The sequence below is a fragment of the Dasypus novemcinctus genome, chromosome 2 (assembly GCF_030445035.2).
Source record: "Dasypus novemcinctus isolate mDasNov1 chromosome 2, mDasNov1.1.hap2, whole genome shotgun sequence".
In the NCBI taxonomy this organism is placed as follows: domain Eukaryota; kingdom Metazoa; phylum Chordata; class Mammalia; order Cingulata; family Dasypodidae; genus Dasypus; species Dasypus novemcinctus.
Window position 1 is genome coordinate 167,728,456 of NC_080674.1, and position 14,912 is coordinate 167,743,367.

General features: G+C 40.8%; 1 protein-coding gene across 3 annotated transcripts; it reads left to right on the forward strand.

Moving 5' to 3' along the window:
• The first annotated feature begins 1,392 nt into the window (after positions 1-1,392).
• On the forward strand, positions 1,393-13,004 carry THG1L (tRNA-histidine guanylyltransferase 1 like). 3 transcript variants are annotated; one of them, XM_058281464.1, is made up of 6 exons: positions 1,393-1,606; positions 2,458-2,634; positions 5,023-5,192; positions 6,384-6,472; positions 8,658-8,765; positions 10,959-13,004. In XM_058281464.1, the coding sequence occupies exons 1-6, from the start codon at positions 1,416-1,418 to the stop codon at positions 11,118-11,120; spliced, it is 897 nt and encodes a 298-aa protein (XP_058137447.1). In that variant the 5' UTR covers positions 1,393-1,415; the 3' UTR covers positions 11,121-13,004. The 3 variants fall into 3 exon arrangements, with proteins under 3 accessions (XP_058137447.1, XP_058137450.1, XP_058137456.1); XM_058281467.1 differs by having other exon boundaries at positions 1,393-1,522; XM_058281473.1 differs by lacking the exon at positions 8,658-8,765.
• The last annotated feature ends 1,908 nt before the right edge of the window (positions 13,005-14,912 follow it).

The window sequence follows — 14,912 nt, forward strand, 5'->3', positions numbered from 1 at the left end:
TGATGGTGAATAAAAACAGAGAGGTGTGGAGGTGGTACTGCTTAATGGTTTTGAGCACAAGCTCTGGAGTTAAAATGTCAGGATTTGAATCCCTGCTCCACCAAATTAGGCAAGCACTTAACCTCTCGCCACTCAATTTCCATACCTGTAAAATGTAGATAATAATAGTGCCGATCATAAGGTTGTTGTGAGAAGTAAATGAGAGAAGCCATGGAAAGTGCTTAGACAGTTCATCACACATAAGAATTTATTATAATACATATTTTCAAATTTGTATTATGAACAGTTTCAAATCTGTAGAAAAGGTGAAAAATAACATAATGAAAACCTAGATAAGCACTACTAGATTCAATAATTGTTAGCTTTTTTGTCACTTTTGCTTTACTTATCAATTTTTTTTTACCTTACCATCTCAACCCTTCATACTTCATGCAGTTCCTAAGACTCAAGTTATTCTCCTGCATAACAAACTTACCATTACCCTGCCTGTAAACTTGACAATAATTCCTTAAATCAATTGATAGTTGCAGTAGACTACATTGTTCAAGATTATTCACTTCCCCCTCCCCTGTAAGAGGACAATACATCCCTGCTCTATAATCTTTACTTGGCCATTTTGCTTTAGCGATGTAATGGTAACTGTCATAAAGTGTCACACAAATATTAGGTTTTAGCATTACTATTATCTACCAGCAAAATGAAGTCAGACATTGGGTCTTTGAGTTTTAATAGTGAAAAAGTTGAAATAAATAAATGAATTTATTACATCCAGATATTTGAATATTGAGCCAAATTTTCTCTTAAAAACCACTCTCTGAATATTTAATAACGTTGGGACTCAGGCTAAACGCAAAAACATAAAAATTGCATAGGTTTACGATTCCAATTTTGCGCGTTCCCCGAGTAAATACACGTACACCGTACACAGGGGAAAGAAAGTGGAGAGACCCACCCACAATCCTTGTGTGTGTGTGGGAGGGGGGGAGTGGAGAGGTAGGTATTAAGTGTTAATTTACTTGTTTAAACCTTTCACTATACTCCACATTTTCTATGACGTATTAATAAATGCTATTTAGAAAAAAAAGTCACAACAAAATTTACAAAGTTGGCCAGAAAGGATTTTTTTTTTTTTAATTTCACGGATGATTTTCCTTGGGAGGAAAAAAGCGAGCAAGTATGGGTAGTGAGAGGGAAAAAAAAAGAAATTTCCCTCCTCATTCCCGCTGGATTGTGAATGCAAGGAACTGTATATATGTTATCACGATAAAAATGTAAAAGGAAAAACAAAACAAACTAAAATGAAAGCAAGCCGAGACAAGAGAGATGCAGCCTTCCACCAAGACTAGAGCGGCCACCAGAAGACAGAGGAACTTCCGGGGCGGGACACTCTAGACTGTTTCCTTCCGCTGAGGAGAATGTGGGTAGTCTGCCGTACCAAGGTTTGCGATTGCTTGGCCGCTGCTTCTGTCACTCTAAGACGGAGCCTGAGTTTGGGGGCGACCATGGCAAAAAGCAAGTTCGAGTACGTGCGGGACTTTGAGGCTGACGACACTTGCCTGCCCCACTGCTGGGTGGTAGTGCGGCTGGATGGGAGGAATTTCCATCGGTGAGGAAGCTCCGTTCGGGGACGCAAGGCGCTTTAGCGCTTCCGGGGAACCTACCACTGGTTGTTGCGGCACGGGGGTCACCGTTACCAGGGTAACGCAACAGCCAATGAGCATGCGGCATTGAGCGTTACCGTACGTGCTGGCGGTGACCATACCTGGGTGTGAGCTGCCAGTGTAGTTAAATGGGACCGGTCTTCCTCTAGTGAGGACCGGACCTGGGGTGCCTGTGCTACCCTGGGCAGAGACCTGTTAGCTGGGACCTGGTGAAAAACGTCAATTGCGGGCTCATACTTCAGCTTTCTTGCCAATTGCCCAGCTATTCTGTCACCTATCTTTGAATGCTGACTCTTCAGAGGCCTGTTGAGTCCTTGCAACGGGTAGCACTTTATAGTATATGGTTATTCCATTATTTTAGTAATAGGCAACTTGGACTGATCTGGAGGAAAAAAGATAAAAAAAGAAAGGATTTTAGTAGAAAGATGGGAATTTAATACAAGGCAATATGTTAATGATTATTGTAACTAGCACTTACTGAGCACTTACTAGGAGACAGGCACAATTACATTTGTTACTTTCCCCAAATCTTCGGGACAACCCTATGTGGCAAATGCTCCTTATCCCTGGTTTCACAGAAAAGGGAATTGAGGTTTAGCCATTTTGTCCCTTTTTCTCAGTTGATCGGTGCAAATTAAAAGAGTTCTTAAGGAAATGAATGGGATTGTGGCTAGTGGAGTGTTTGGGTTCACAGCACTATTATAGTATCTTACTCTTTGAACAGCCTCTGTGATCATTAGCAATAATAAGATTTCTTCCATCCATTCCCTTTTCCCCTTCTCTCTCTTCTATGAAGGTTTGCTGAGAAGCACAATTTTGCAAAACCTAATGACAGTCGTGCCCTCCACCTGATGAACAAATGTGCCCAGACTGTAATGGAAGAACTGGAGGATATTGTGATTGCATATGGACAGAGTGATGAGTACAGCTTTGTGTTCAGGCGAAAAAGCAACTGGTTTAAAAGAAGAGCTAGGTAATTCTCTCCATGACCTAGTCCAATCTTCAGAATATTTCCTACTGGTATCTGGTTTTCTGCCAATCTTAATTGCAGATTTAGAGACTACAAATGGTGGATGCAGTACTTATATTTAGGTTGGTGCAAAAGGAATTGCAGTTTTGGACTGAGAATTTTAAATCATAACTAGACTCAAACATACCTTTTTTTTTAAGATTTTTATTTTATTATTTCTCTCCCCTTCACCCCCCCCCCCCGCCCCAGTTGTCTGTTCTCTGTGTCTATTTGCTGTGTCTTCTTTGTCCGCTTCTGTTGTTGTCAGCGGCATGGGAATCTGTGTTTCTTTTTGTTGCATCATCTTGTTGTGTCACCTCTCCACGTGTGCGGCACCATTCCTGGGCAGGCTGCACTTTCTTTCGCGCTGGGTGGCTCTCCTTACGGGGTGTACTCCTTGCGCGTGGGGCTCCCCTACGCGGGGGACACCCCTGCATGGCACGGCACTCCTTGCGCGCAGTAGCACTGCGCGTGGGCCAGCTCCACACGGGTCAAGGAGGCCCAGGATTTGAACCGCGGACCTCCCATGTGGTAGACGGACGCCCTATCCACTGGGCCAAGTCCGCTGTCCCCAAACATATCTTTATTAATCAAAATAGGAACCATTACATTCAACACATTTTTGCCACCGAGAAATAAGTTTGTTTATTCTGTAGCATAAAAATCCGTGCTTCGGGATTTGACCAACTCTTGGAAAGCATTTTCTGCATCCTGCTGGTTGTGGAAGCGTTTTTCCTGCAAAAAGTTGTTGAGATGCTTGAAGAAGTGGTAGTCGGTTGGCAAGAGGTCAGGAGAATATGGTGGAATAGGCAAGACTTTGTAGCCCAATTCAACTTGTGAAGCATTGGTTGTGCAATGTGCGGTCGGGCCTTGTAGTAGAGAAGAATTAGGCCCTTTCTGTTGACCAATGTTGGCTGTAGGCATTGCAGTTTTTGGTGCATCTAATCAATTTTCTAAGCATACTTCTCAGATATAATGGTTTTGCTTGGGATTCAGGAAGTTGTAGTGGATCAGACTGGCAGCAGACCACCAAATAGTGACCATGACTTTTTTGAGATGCAAGTTTGGCTTTGGGAAGTGCTTTGGAGCTTCTCGGTCCAATCGCTGAGCTGGTTGCCAGTTGTCGTATAAAATCCACTTTTCATCGCATGTCACAATCTGATTGAGAAATGGTTCGTTGTTGCATAGAAGAAGAGAAGATGACAAATTTTAAAATGATGATTTTTTTGATTTTCAGTTAACTTATGAGGCACCCACTTACCAAGTTTTTTCACCTTTCCAATTTGCTTCAAATGCTGAACGACTGTAGAATGAGCAACATTTGAGTTCTTCGGCCACTTCTCATGTAGTTGTAAGAGGACCAGCTTCGATGGTTGCTCTCAGCTGGTCATTGTCAGTTTCCGATGGCCAGCCACTATGCTCCTCATCTTCAAGGCTCTTATCTCCTTTGCAAAACTTGTTGAACTGCCACTGCACCATACATTCATTAGCAGTTCCTGCTAACGAAACGTGCTGGTGATGTTGCAAATGGCCTCTGCTGCTTTATGACCCATATTGAACTCAAATAAGAAAATTGCTCAAACTTACTTTTTGTCTAACATCATATCCATAGTCTAAAATAAATATAAAATAAACAACAAGTAATAAGTCATTAGGAAAAAACATAAAGCAAGAAATGCACATTAAAATGATGTATAACATAACCACATTTATTTCAGAATGTGTACCAATATCAAGTGGCAAATTTCAACAATTCAAAATCACCATTACTTTTGCACCAATCTAATACCTGCACTGTATATTTCCTGTTTAGATTGTAGTAATTCCATCTGATATCTGTAACAGTAATGATTCATAGTTGGCTTTAGCCAGTGAGAGTCTCTATATGCTTTGCAATATTGTTTAAATTTTTAATTGAGGAGGATCTCAGTACAAAATAGACAAATTGGATATATTTGATTTGACAATATTTTGAAATCTCACAGGAAACAAGTCATAATGAATGGGTATGTTTTTAAAACAATGGTTTCCTACCCTCCAAAACTAAAAAAAGAAAAAACAAACTCTCTTCAACCATGAATTCACATCATACCCTGCAGAGAAAGATTTGTAAATTACTTACAGAATTGGAAGTAGAAGAAAGGCTACATTTAAAATATGAAACTGAAATATCAAAAGGGGGGGGTTTTTTTGGAGTTTTTTGTTTTTAGCCAAACTCATTTTATCTCTTGGCTTGCTGAGCAGTTTGTGTAATCTCTCTGTTGTACCACAGACCCTGTCATGGTGTGGAATTAATATCTTGTATTTTCTCTTTTCTTGCTCCACCTAATGTTTCTTCTTTATACTTACAAGTAAATTCATGACTCACGTGACCTCCCAGTTCGCCTCCAGCTATGTGTTTTACTGGCGGGAATTCTTTAAGGACCAGCCCCTTCTGTATCCACCTGGCTTTGATGGAAGAGTAGTGGTGTATCCTAGCAACCAGACCTTAAAGGACTACCTCAGCTGGCGGCAAGCAGATTGTAAGTAGCACCAAGTAAAACAAATGTAGTTAAACCACCAGTTCCATTTAATGGAGGTGGTGGTCTGTCACACGTATGGTCACATGTATATTTTGTATGGAGATGCCGTGTTTTTAAAAAAATTTGTGGAGTGGATATAACCATCCCAGGGTCCACAGGATGGAAGAATAGAGTATGGATTAGGGTGGACTTACTGATATTCTACTGTGAAACTACTGTGATTAGTAATGGAAGAAATTGTTGCAGTGATGTGGAGAAAGTGGACACCGTAGCTGCTGAGGGTAGGGAGAGGGAAGAAGAGATATGATGTGGGAGCATTTTCAGGACTTAGAGTTGTCCTGGGTGGTGCTGCAGGGACAGATGATGGACATTGTATGTCCTGCCATGGCCCACTGGGTGGACTGGGGGAGTGTAAAATACAGTGTAAACCACTATCCATGTGGTGCAGCAGTGCTCCAAAATGTATTCACCAAATGCAGGGAATGTGCCACGATGATTAAAGAGGTTGTTGATGTGGGAGGATTGGGGTGAAGGGGTGGGGGTATATGGGCACCTCTTGTTTTTGAATGTAACATTTTTAAAAATTAATAAAGAGAAAAAATTTTAACTAATTGAAAATAGTGTTAAAAAATCACTATTTCTAGCTTTTACTGAAAAACCATAATTTTTGGTTATGCTTGGCCTGTGTTCCCACTTAGTATTTGATGGAGCCTGTGCTCTGTCTTTATACACCTACCAGCCAGTGTGCCACACTCTGCCATTCTCTCTTGTTCCCCTGGGGTCACACATTTATGTTCTTGCTGGCCTCAGTGGGTATTTGAGTTGTTGACCCCTGCCTTACATGATGATGGTGATGAAATATTTGTGAGACTTTTACTCATTTGGTGTATTTTGGTTTTGCCAGAAAAACTGGAGGAGAGATTGGAATAATATAAATCAAATCACTTTGAAAGTATCCCTAAGCTTAATGCATAAATTAACAAATTTATGTAAAGCTATTGGGAGGAAAAAAGTTTTTTTCTCCCTGACCTTTGCATCTCCTGTTCCTTATGCACGGCTTTTGGCAAATCACAAAATGTCTCTGGGATTTCTTTTCTTTAAAGAGGAGAGAGGCAGGGCTCTGGTATTGTTTGAAGTACGAACATCAGAAGATACATGTATATAAACAGTACTACTTTGCTCTCCCCACAGGTCATATTAATAATCTTTATAATACAGTTTTCTGGGCACTTGTACAGCAATCTGGACTAACACCAGTACAAGCCCAAGAGAGATTACAGGTATAAAGATCTTACTACATTAATACTTATATGGGGACAGTTTTCTGGGAGCCCTCCCATAATATTTAGCATTCTCTTTTTGCTTTCTTGATAATTTTGCTTTGAAAGGATATAAAATCATAATAGTAGCAGTTCTGCTGCTTTCTTGCTCTCTTACCCTGGATGAGTTTCTGCTTCTCTCTGAACCTCAGTTTGCTTAGCTGGAAAGTGGAATTAATGCCGCTGGCTCTGCACTGTCACATGGTGACACCTGGCTGGAGCTGCATATTGGCTCAGGGCATGTGCTTTATGTTTTGTGCCAGGTCCCACCACACCTTTTCACTCATTGCCATTACCTGCTTGGCACCCATAATTTTCTGAGTTTATAACCTTGTGTATTGGTAACTGTGCAGGCTCTGGTGTCAAATAACCCTACTTACATCATTCTCCTGTATAATTTTTTTTTTTAAAGTACCGGGGCCAGGGATTGAACCTGGGACCTTGTATGTGGGAAGCCAGTGCTCAACCACATCGGGTCCCTCTGAGTTGGTTTTTTCATTTGTTTGCTTGTTTTTAGGAGGCACTGGGGATCAAACCCAGTAACTCCCATGTGGAAAGCAGTTGTGCAACTGCTTGAGCCATATCGGTTCCCCTCTTTATCTTTTCTGCATCAGTGACTTTATAGGTAAAATTATATCTTTCTGCCTCAGTTAATTTATAGGTTTATGGTGAGAATTAGTGGCATAATGCATGTAAGCACTTAGGATAGCGTGAAGCACATTGTAAGTACTTAATAAATCCCAGCTTTTATTATTAGATAACAGTGCTACTTTGGATGACATTAACTCTGAAATGAGATCATTTGTTGTAACAGCTCTTGCTTTTTTTAAAGATTTATTTATTTCACCCCCCTCATTGTTTGTACTTGCTGTCTGCTCTCTGTGTTCATTCGCTGTGTGCTCTCTGTGTCTGATTGTCTTCTTTATAGGAGGCACTGGGAATTGAACCTGGGACCTCCCACATGGGAGAGAGGTGCTCAATCTCTTGAGCCACCTCCACTCCCTGCTTTTTGAGTGTCTCATTGTGTTTCCTCTTTGCATCTCCTTGTTGTGTCATCTTGTTGCATCAGCTTGCTGTGCCAACTCATCACACCAGCTTGCTGTCTTGCACATCTTCTCCAGGAGGCACTGGGAACCAAACTCGGGACCTCCTGTTTGGTAGGTGGGAGCTCAGTCGCTTGAGCCACATCTGCTTCCCTGTAACAGCTCTTAATGCAATGCCTAGTACATTATAATTACTCAGTAAATGGTTGCATTAACAATACTAATGATGAAGATTTATATATAGCAATAATAGGAATACTGGTTGTTACATCCAGGCTTTGGAAGAGGCAAGTTCAGATTTTGATTTTTCTCCTTAGAAGAGTAAGAACAAACTTAGGCAATTTATATAATCTTCCTAAGATTCACTTCTCATCTCTAAAATTCTAAAATGGAGGTGGTTATGTGAATCAAATAAAATAGTTTTGAAAAGTTTTGGTGATGGTGGTGGTAGCACATAACACTGTAAATGTAATTAATGCCATTGAATTGTACACTTAAAACTGTGCAATTAAAAATGGAAGATTTTATGTTATATATAGGTTACCAGAATAAAATTTTAAAAGTACCCATCAAGGTAATTCATCATATCAGCCAACTAAAGAAAAAAAGCCACGTGATCATCTCAATAATTGGAGCAAAAGCCTTTGGGCAGGGGAATGGGGGTGGGGGTGGGGGAGGGAAATACATACACACATACACATATACACAAAGTACATAGTATATAATAGGTGTTCAGTTACTATTAGTTCTTCCCACCCCATCACAGTCTTGACTTGTGGAGCTCATTTTTGCTGTAGAAAGAATTTTACATATTAAGACATCTAAATAAGATTTGAACTGCTGCTAAAATGAAAATTCAAGGGAGCGGGTATAGCTTAATTGCTGAGCACCTGCTTCCTGTGTTCAAGATTCCGGGTTCAATCCTCAGTATCTCCTTAAAAAAGAGTAAAAAAAGAAAGTTCATTAGTACTCAAGATGTTCAATAAAATGCCTTCCACTTCTTGTTTGTTCATGGAAATTTAGACAGAGGTTGGAACAGATAGGTAGGGTGAGGTGTGCGGGATGGCATCCAAAGTTTCTTATACCTGTTTTCATTTCCTCAGGGAACTCTTGCAGCAGACAAGAATGAGATTTTGTTTTCTGAATTCAACATCAACTACAATAATGAGCCCCCGATATATAGGAAAGGGACTGTGCTGATATGGCAGAAGGTAATGCTGTTATATTCTAAGAAAACTGGAGGTCAGGAAAGAAGTGTGCCCATGCCATCCCCCACTTTATCCTGCCTGCTATCTCTGTACTGATGTGACTCCAGATGCCAGTGGGAACTGGATCCTTTCTGAAAGCAGATACTTTAGATTATTTTTTTTGAGGTTTATTTTGCTAGACAGAATAAAGTTAGGGATCTGGGATCTCCCCTTCTGTAAGTAGAATCACAGAATTTTAGAATTGGCCCACTTATTCTACCTGTGTCATAAGCCGTCACCATAATAAGACACTTTTTAAAGCATACTATGCAGATAGAATTTTTGCATTCACAGAATATTTTCAAAACTCTCTCATACTGGATAATACCATTAAATGATCCATTCATCCCAGGAATTTACATCTGACTGAGGCGCCAGGAGTTGCTGTTCTATAGGAGGGTTTTGTCACTTTCAGAAGGTTCATGAGATCCTTAATGTTCTAACAGTCATACTTACTTTAGTGTTCTGTAAGAAGTCTGTACGGTTACCTAAAGCCTTAAATCCACCAGTATTTTCTCTCTGTAGCAGCTCTTGGGCATAATTGTTTCTCTAAGTTAATTTTCTTCTGTGTCAAATAGTTTTTTCCAAAATGTATGTTTTCAGGTATTAAGAGGTACCTTAATAGCTAGTCATTCCACTGGCAACTTCAATTCTTTTATTATCTTCAAAACACATTTCTTCTTTGTTACAGACTTGGATAACTTCTTAATGCAGGTGGGAGAGAAGAAATACCTTTAATTCTATAGTTATTGCTAATTTGAATTAACATATTCCCTTTTTTATTCCTAAGAGCTCCATCAGAATATAGCAACTTAACCTTTTATAAAAGTTTTTTTTCTTGACAATCTTTTATTTAAAAAAAAAAATTAACCTTTTATTTTGAAGTAATTTCAAACTTACAGGACACTTGCAAAAATAATAAAAAGCACATATAGAGAATTCTAACATACTCACCCCCCTCAGATACTCCACAAATTTTAACATTTTGCCAAATTTTCTATATCATTCTATTTCTCCATCTGTATATTAATCCATCTATCTGTCTCCCTATCGATTAGTATTCTAAACTTTTAAGAGTAGGTTGCATACATCATGCTCCTTGAATATATGGTCCTTCCATATTATATTTCTTAAGAACAAAGTTGGGAAACGAACTTGGCCCAGTGGTTAGGGCATCCGTCTACCACATGGGAGGTCCGCGGTTCAAACCCCAGGCCTCCTTGACCCGTGTGGAGCTGGCCCATGCGCAGTGCTGATGCGCGCAAGGAGTGCCTTGCCATGCAAGGGTGTCCCCCGCGTTAGGGGAGCCCCACGCGCAAGGAGTGCACCCTGTAAGGAGAGCCACCCAGCGCGAAAGAAAGTGCAGCCTGCCCAGGAATGGCGCCACCCACACTTCCCGTGCCGCTGACAACAGAAGTGGACAAAGAAACAAGACAAAGCAAATAGACACAGAGAACAGACAACCGGGGGAGGGGGGGAAATTAAATAAATAAATAAATCTTAAAAAAAAAAAAAGAACAAAGTTATTCACTTATTTAATCACCTTAAGTACAGTTGTTGAGGTAAAGAACTTTAACATTGATATAGAAATTTTCAGTCTACCTTCTAATTTTTTTTATATGTCCCACTAAAGTTCTTTTGTGCCTTTTCTTCTCCATTATTCAGTCCAGGATCTTATATTGTATTTAATTGTCACTGTCTCTTAAGTTGCTCATTAAAAAAATTGTGGAAACTGTATATAACATAAACTTTCCCATCTCAACCATTCCCAAGCATACCATTCAGTGGGATTAATCCAAATCACAATGCTCTGCTATCCTCACCACCAGCCATTAACAGAACTTTTTCAACACCCCAAACAGAAATTCTCTATCTGTAATGTATTAACTCCTCATTCCCTGCCACCCCCTGGCCCTGGTAACCTGTACTCTGCTTTCTCTCTCTATGCATTTGTAATATGCTAGTTATTGCATATAAGTGGAATCATACAATAACTCACTAAAAGCATTTTTAATTGTAAAGAAATTCATGTGTGTTGATGATATATATATATGACAGAAGTATATAAAGTAAGAGTGAGCTTCCTACATATCTCTCCCTTTTTTCCCAAACTCATTCTCCAAATAACCATGTCAGTATTTCAACTTTTACCTATAGGTGGATGAAGTCACAACCAAAGCGGTTAAACTGCCAGCAGAAATGGAAGGAAAAAAGATGACAGTGGCCCGGACCAGGACCAAGCCAGTGCCTTCACACTGTGATATCATCGGGGATGCTTTCTGGAAGGACCATCTAGAGATCCTTGGTGAAGACAGCTGACCCTCTGCTTTTATTTCCTGGTGTGTTTAACTTGTAGGCAACCTCCTTGCCTTTGGTGGACCTAGCATCTCCTCCACCTAGGACAGTGTGCTGGGAGGCTGTGACTCACTTTGGGAGGGGAACAAGGAAAGAAGTGAGGGATGAGAGGGGTGTTTTTTTTTGTAGTGTTGGAACATGGTTTCTTCAGTGGAGGTGCATTTTTTAAAAATCATGGGACTATTTTTATAAAGCAAGAACTATTCCTTGTAGAAATGAATCATTTTTAGATTGTGGCATAAATAATTTAAAGCCTGTCAGCTCTTTTCTCCAGTGATAAAAGATGAGCCCAAATTTACTCTGGCCTTCCTTTCCTTAACTATGGTATTTGGTCCTTGAATATCTCACCTTTCCCACCTATCCACTTTGCATTCATCTTTGGCAGACCTGAAAGTCAGTATGTGCTAATGCCTGCATGATGCCACTGAGTTCAGGAATTCCAGGGAAAACTCAGGGCTTTGTACCAATTTCAAGCTGGCAAATCTGGCTGAAAAAACGAGTAGTGTTTGGATGTCCTTGTGTACACGTTCCACTGAATTGATTTTGTGGAATTGTATTATTAGCATGATCGATCATCTTGCCATGGGCACCATTCCTGTATTAGTCAGCCAAAGGGGTGCTGGTGGAAAGTACCAGAAATCTGTTGGCTTTTATGAAGGGTATTTATTTAGGGTAGAAGCTTACAGTGACAAGGCCCTGAAGAGTCCAACTCAAGGTTACTTCCTCACCAAAGTCTGTCACCATGTATTGAAGCAAGATGGTGGGCAACCTCTGCCTGGTCTCCTTCCTTCTTCCTCCTAAGGCTTCATGGGCCCAGCCTCTTCTGGTCTCAGCTATAGGCTGGCATGGAGCTTGTCTCTCTTCACAGGGCTTTAGGGTTTGAACTTTCTTTCTGTCACATGGTAGGACCGAAATGACCAAGTTCTCTCTTCTTCTGTATCTTCTTCCATTTGTCTTCTTGAGCAAGTGTCTGTTTATATAGCCCACCAAGGGTGCAGGAACTTAACCTGAGTTACACCCTACTGGTGTAGAATCAAAGCCCTAATCTTAATTTAATAAAGACATCTTCGCAAACAAACTTAGTTTACAAACATAATCTCTCTTTTTGGAATTCATGAATAATTTCAATTCCCAAAGCCACTTATCTCATTCTGAGAAGAGAGTGAATTATGTTTGTATATGAGAGAAGGAAACAATGTGTGAAAATAAATGTACGAGGAGGGCGAAACATTCAGTCTATGAATTTTAAGAGAATTGGTGGTATCTCTATACTCTCTATATTTTTTTCAGTTTTAAGTCACCTCAGTGGATACTTCCTGTTGAACTGAAAAAGATTCCTAAGTAGCCTCTGAAGAAACAGAACAATAACTTCAGAATCTAAGAGCAAAAGGGTTGGCATGCCATAGGTAACAAGTGCCCTTCCTAGGAGTCCTATAGCTCTGCTGGGCCAGAGGAGAAGGGTGAGGGGCAGCAGCAGTGGTATTTGCATGTTGCCAAGGTGTTGGCCTCACAAGAGAGAAGGTGGTGGGCATAGGTGGTGAGAGAACTCACATTGCCTTTTGTCCTTGTCTCATATATTAGAGGAAAAAGCTCATTTGGTTCTATTAAGAACTAATTAATAGCCCACATCCCAGTGCCTGGTTTTGCATTGCAGAATTTACAGTCAAGAAGAAAATGTATTTTTGAAAGGGCATTGGCTGGCCTCATCCCTCACTAAATGACACCCCATCTGTCAGTTACATTTTTTTCCTTCCTTTACTCCCGACTCCACAGGAATAGGAGATACGGCTCATGTTTGGTAATTGCTTGGATCTCTGAGAAAAAAAATAAAGATATCCATTCCCTTGGTCTAATTTTTCATTTATTTTTCTCATAAAAATGCAACGGATGAATCTGATTTTGGGATAGGCGTCTTTTAAGCCAGGATACACATACCTTCATAGGGCTGTGGTTCATAGACTTCAGAATGCAAAAAAGTCCTACTTGGAATGCTTTCTTAAAATGCTGATTCTAGCTTCCGCTTTCTCTATGAAATTTGGGATTTACTAATCTGTTGTTTTAACTCCAGAGGCTTCTGGTGCCTAAACCTATATGGTTCACTTTGGGCACTAAGGCCCTCAGGGTATTCTATGATAAGCAAGTGAGGCAATAAATTACTGTAGCTCCTAAGAGGCAAATGGAACTTAATGGTAAGTTACAGCATTTTATACTAAAATGAGCATAGATAAATAGACATTAAAGCACAGATATTTAAGACAAAACCACCCAAAGAGATCTTGTGCTTTCTGTGGGTGCTATGTGATACTATGAGGGCTACTGAATAATTTTGTCATAAGACACGGAAGAGCACTTGTTGAGTTGTCAGCAGTTCTGCAGCTTTGAGTGTTTGGTTCACGCATGGGTGAGTTGAGCCACAAAGGAATATCCTAAGTAAAATACCCTTGCCATAACTGAACCTCTGGTGCTATTACTCAGGAGCCATTACTTGGTGGTTTAATTTTACTTTTGTTGGAGGATGTGTATTTCACAGTTGTATATTAATTTTTATCTTGCCCTCTAATATAGAGAATAGTATTCTCTTGGGCTTCCTTTACAAGTCTTAAGAAAAACTTTAAAATACAGACAAAAACAACTAGTATAGACTTAATACTAGTTGATAGTTGTGGGAAGTGGTGGCATCAATTTTTGTGGTTCGCCTGGCCTGGGTAATAGGAAACATTTGGGCTCTCCTAGATGAGGAGGAAATATATCTGGGCCTTCGGTATAGAGTAGACTGATTTTTTAAAAAAATTTTAAAGGAGGTACTGGGGATTGAATCAAGGACCTTGATCATGGGAAGCAGGCACTCAACCACTGAGCCACATCCACTCCCCTAAACTATGATTTTAATATCCAAAAAGAATGTTTTGCTGAAAGGAGGCTATGAAGTCACAAGTAATACAACCTCCTCTTGAGAGTCCTCCAAGAGTTGGATCCTCATTTCTTCCAACTGCTTAGCAATGCTTAGAAAATCAGTGATAACGTGAATTTTCTTTAAAAATACTAAGGTCTTTCCAGTCTTGGGGCAAGTTTCTTTTTGCACAGATGTGGGGAATAGAGGACTGAGATCCACCCATCCTTCATAGATACATTGTACACGTACCCAATAATACTAACATCCATAAAGCATTTACTGTGCTCTGTATGCAGTCTTAATGCTTAAGACAATCCTGAGGTATGTACTGTTTCGCCTTATATTTCAAATGAGGAAGGGAAGGAGACCCCCCAAAGGCCAATTTGTACCCAAACTGTCCAGTGGAGCCAGAATTTGAGCACAGTCTGACCCCCGGGTCGTACTCAGCAAGAAAGCAGATTAGGGCAATCATTGCCTCTTCCCAGCAACTTGCCACCAGCTCAAGCCAGGAGAAGGGTGCACTTTAGAACACAGCAGAATCACCTGGGGAGCTTGTTAAAATGTAGATTCCCGGCTCCACCCTCAGGGAACTCGCAGTATTAACAAACACCCTAAGTGATAATGATGTAGGTGGGGAAACACTGTATTAAAGCTGATTAAGCACCCGTCGGCAGCGAAAACCTGCTGGTCGTGAGCTGAGGCGGCGCCACAGGCCGCGCCCCGCCGCCAGGCAGTCACGGAGAGATGCTGCCCCCGGGCGGCTGCGGCTGCGCAGTGCGGCCCCGCGCCGCGGCTGCGCAGTGCCGCCCTCTGGCGGCCCCGCTCCTTCTTCCCATCGGCCTCGGCTTGCGGGCCTTTCAAAC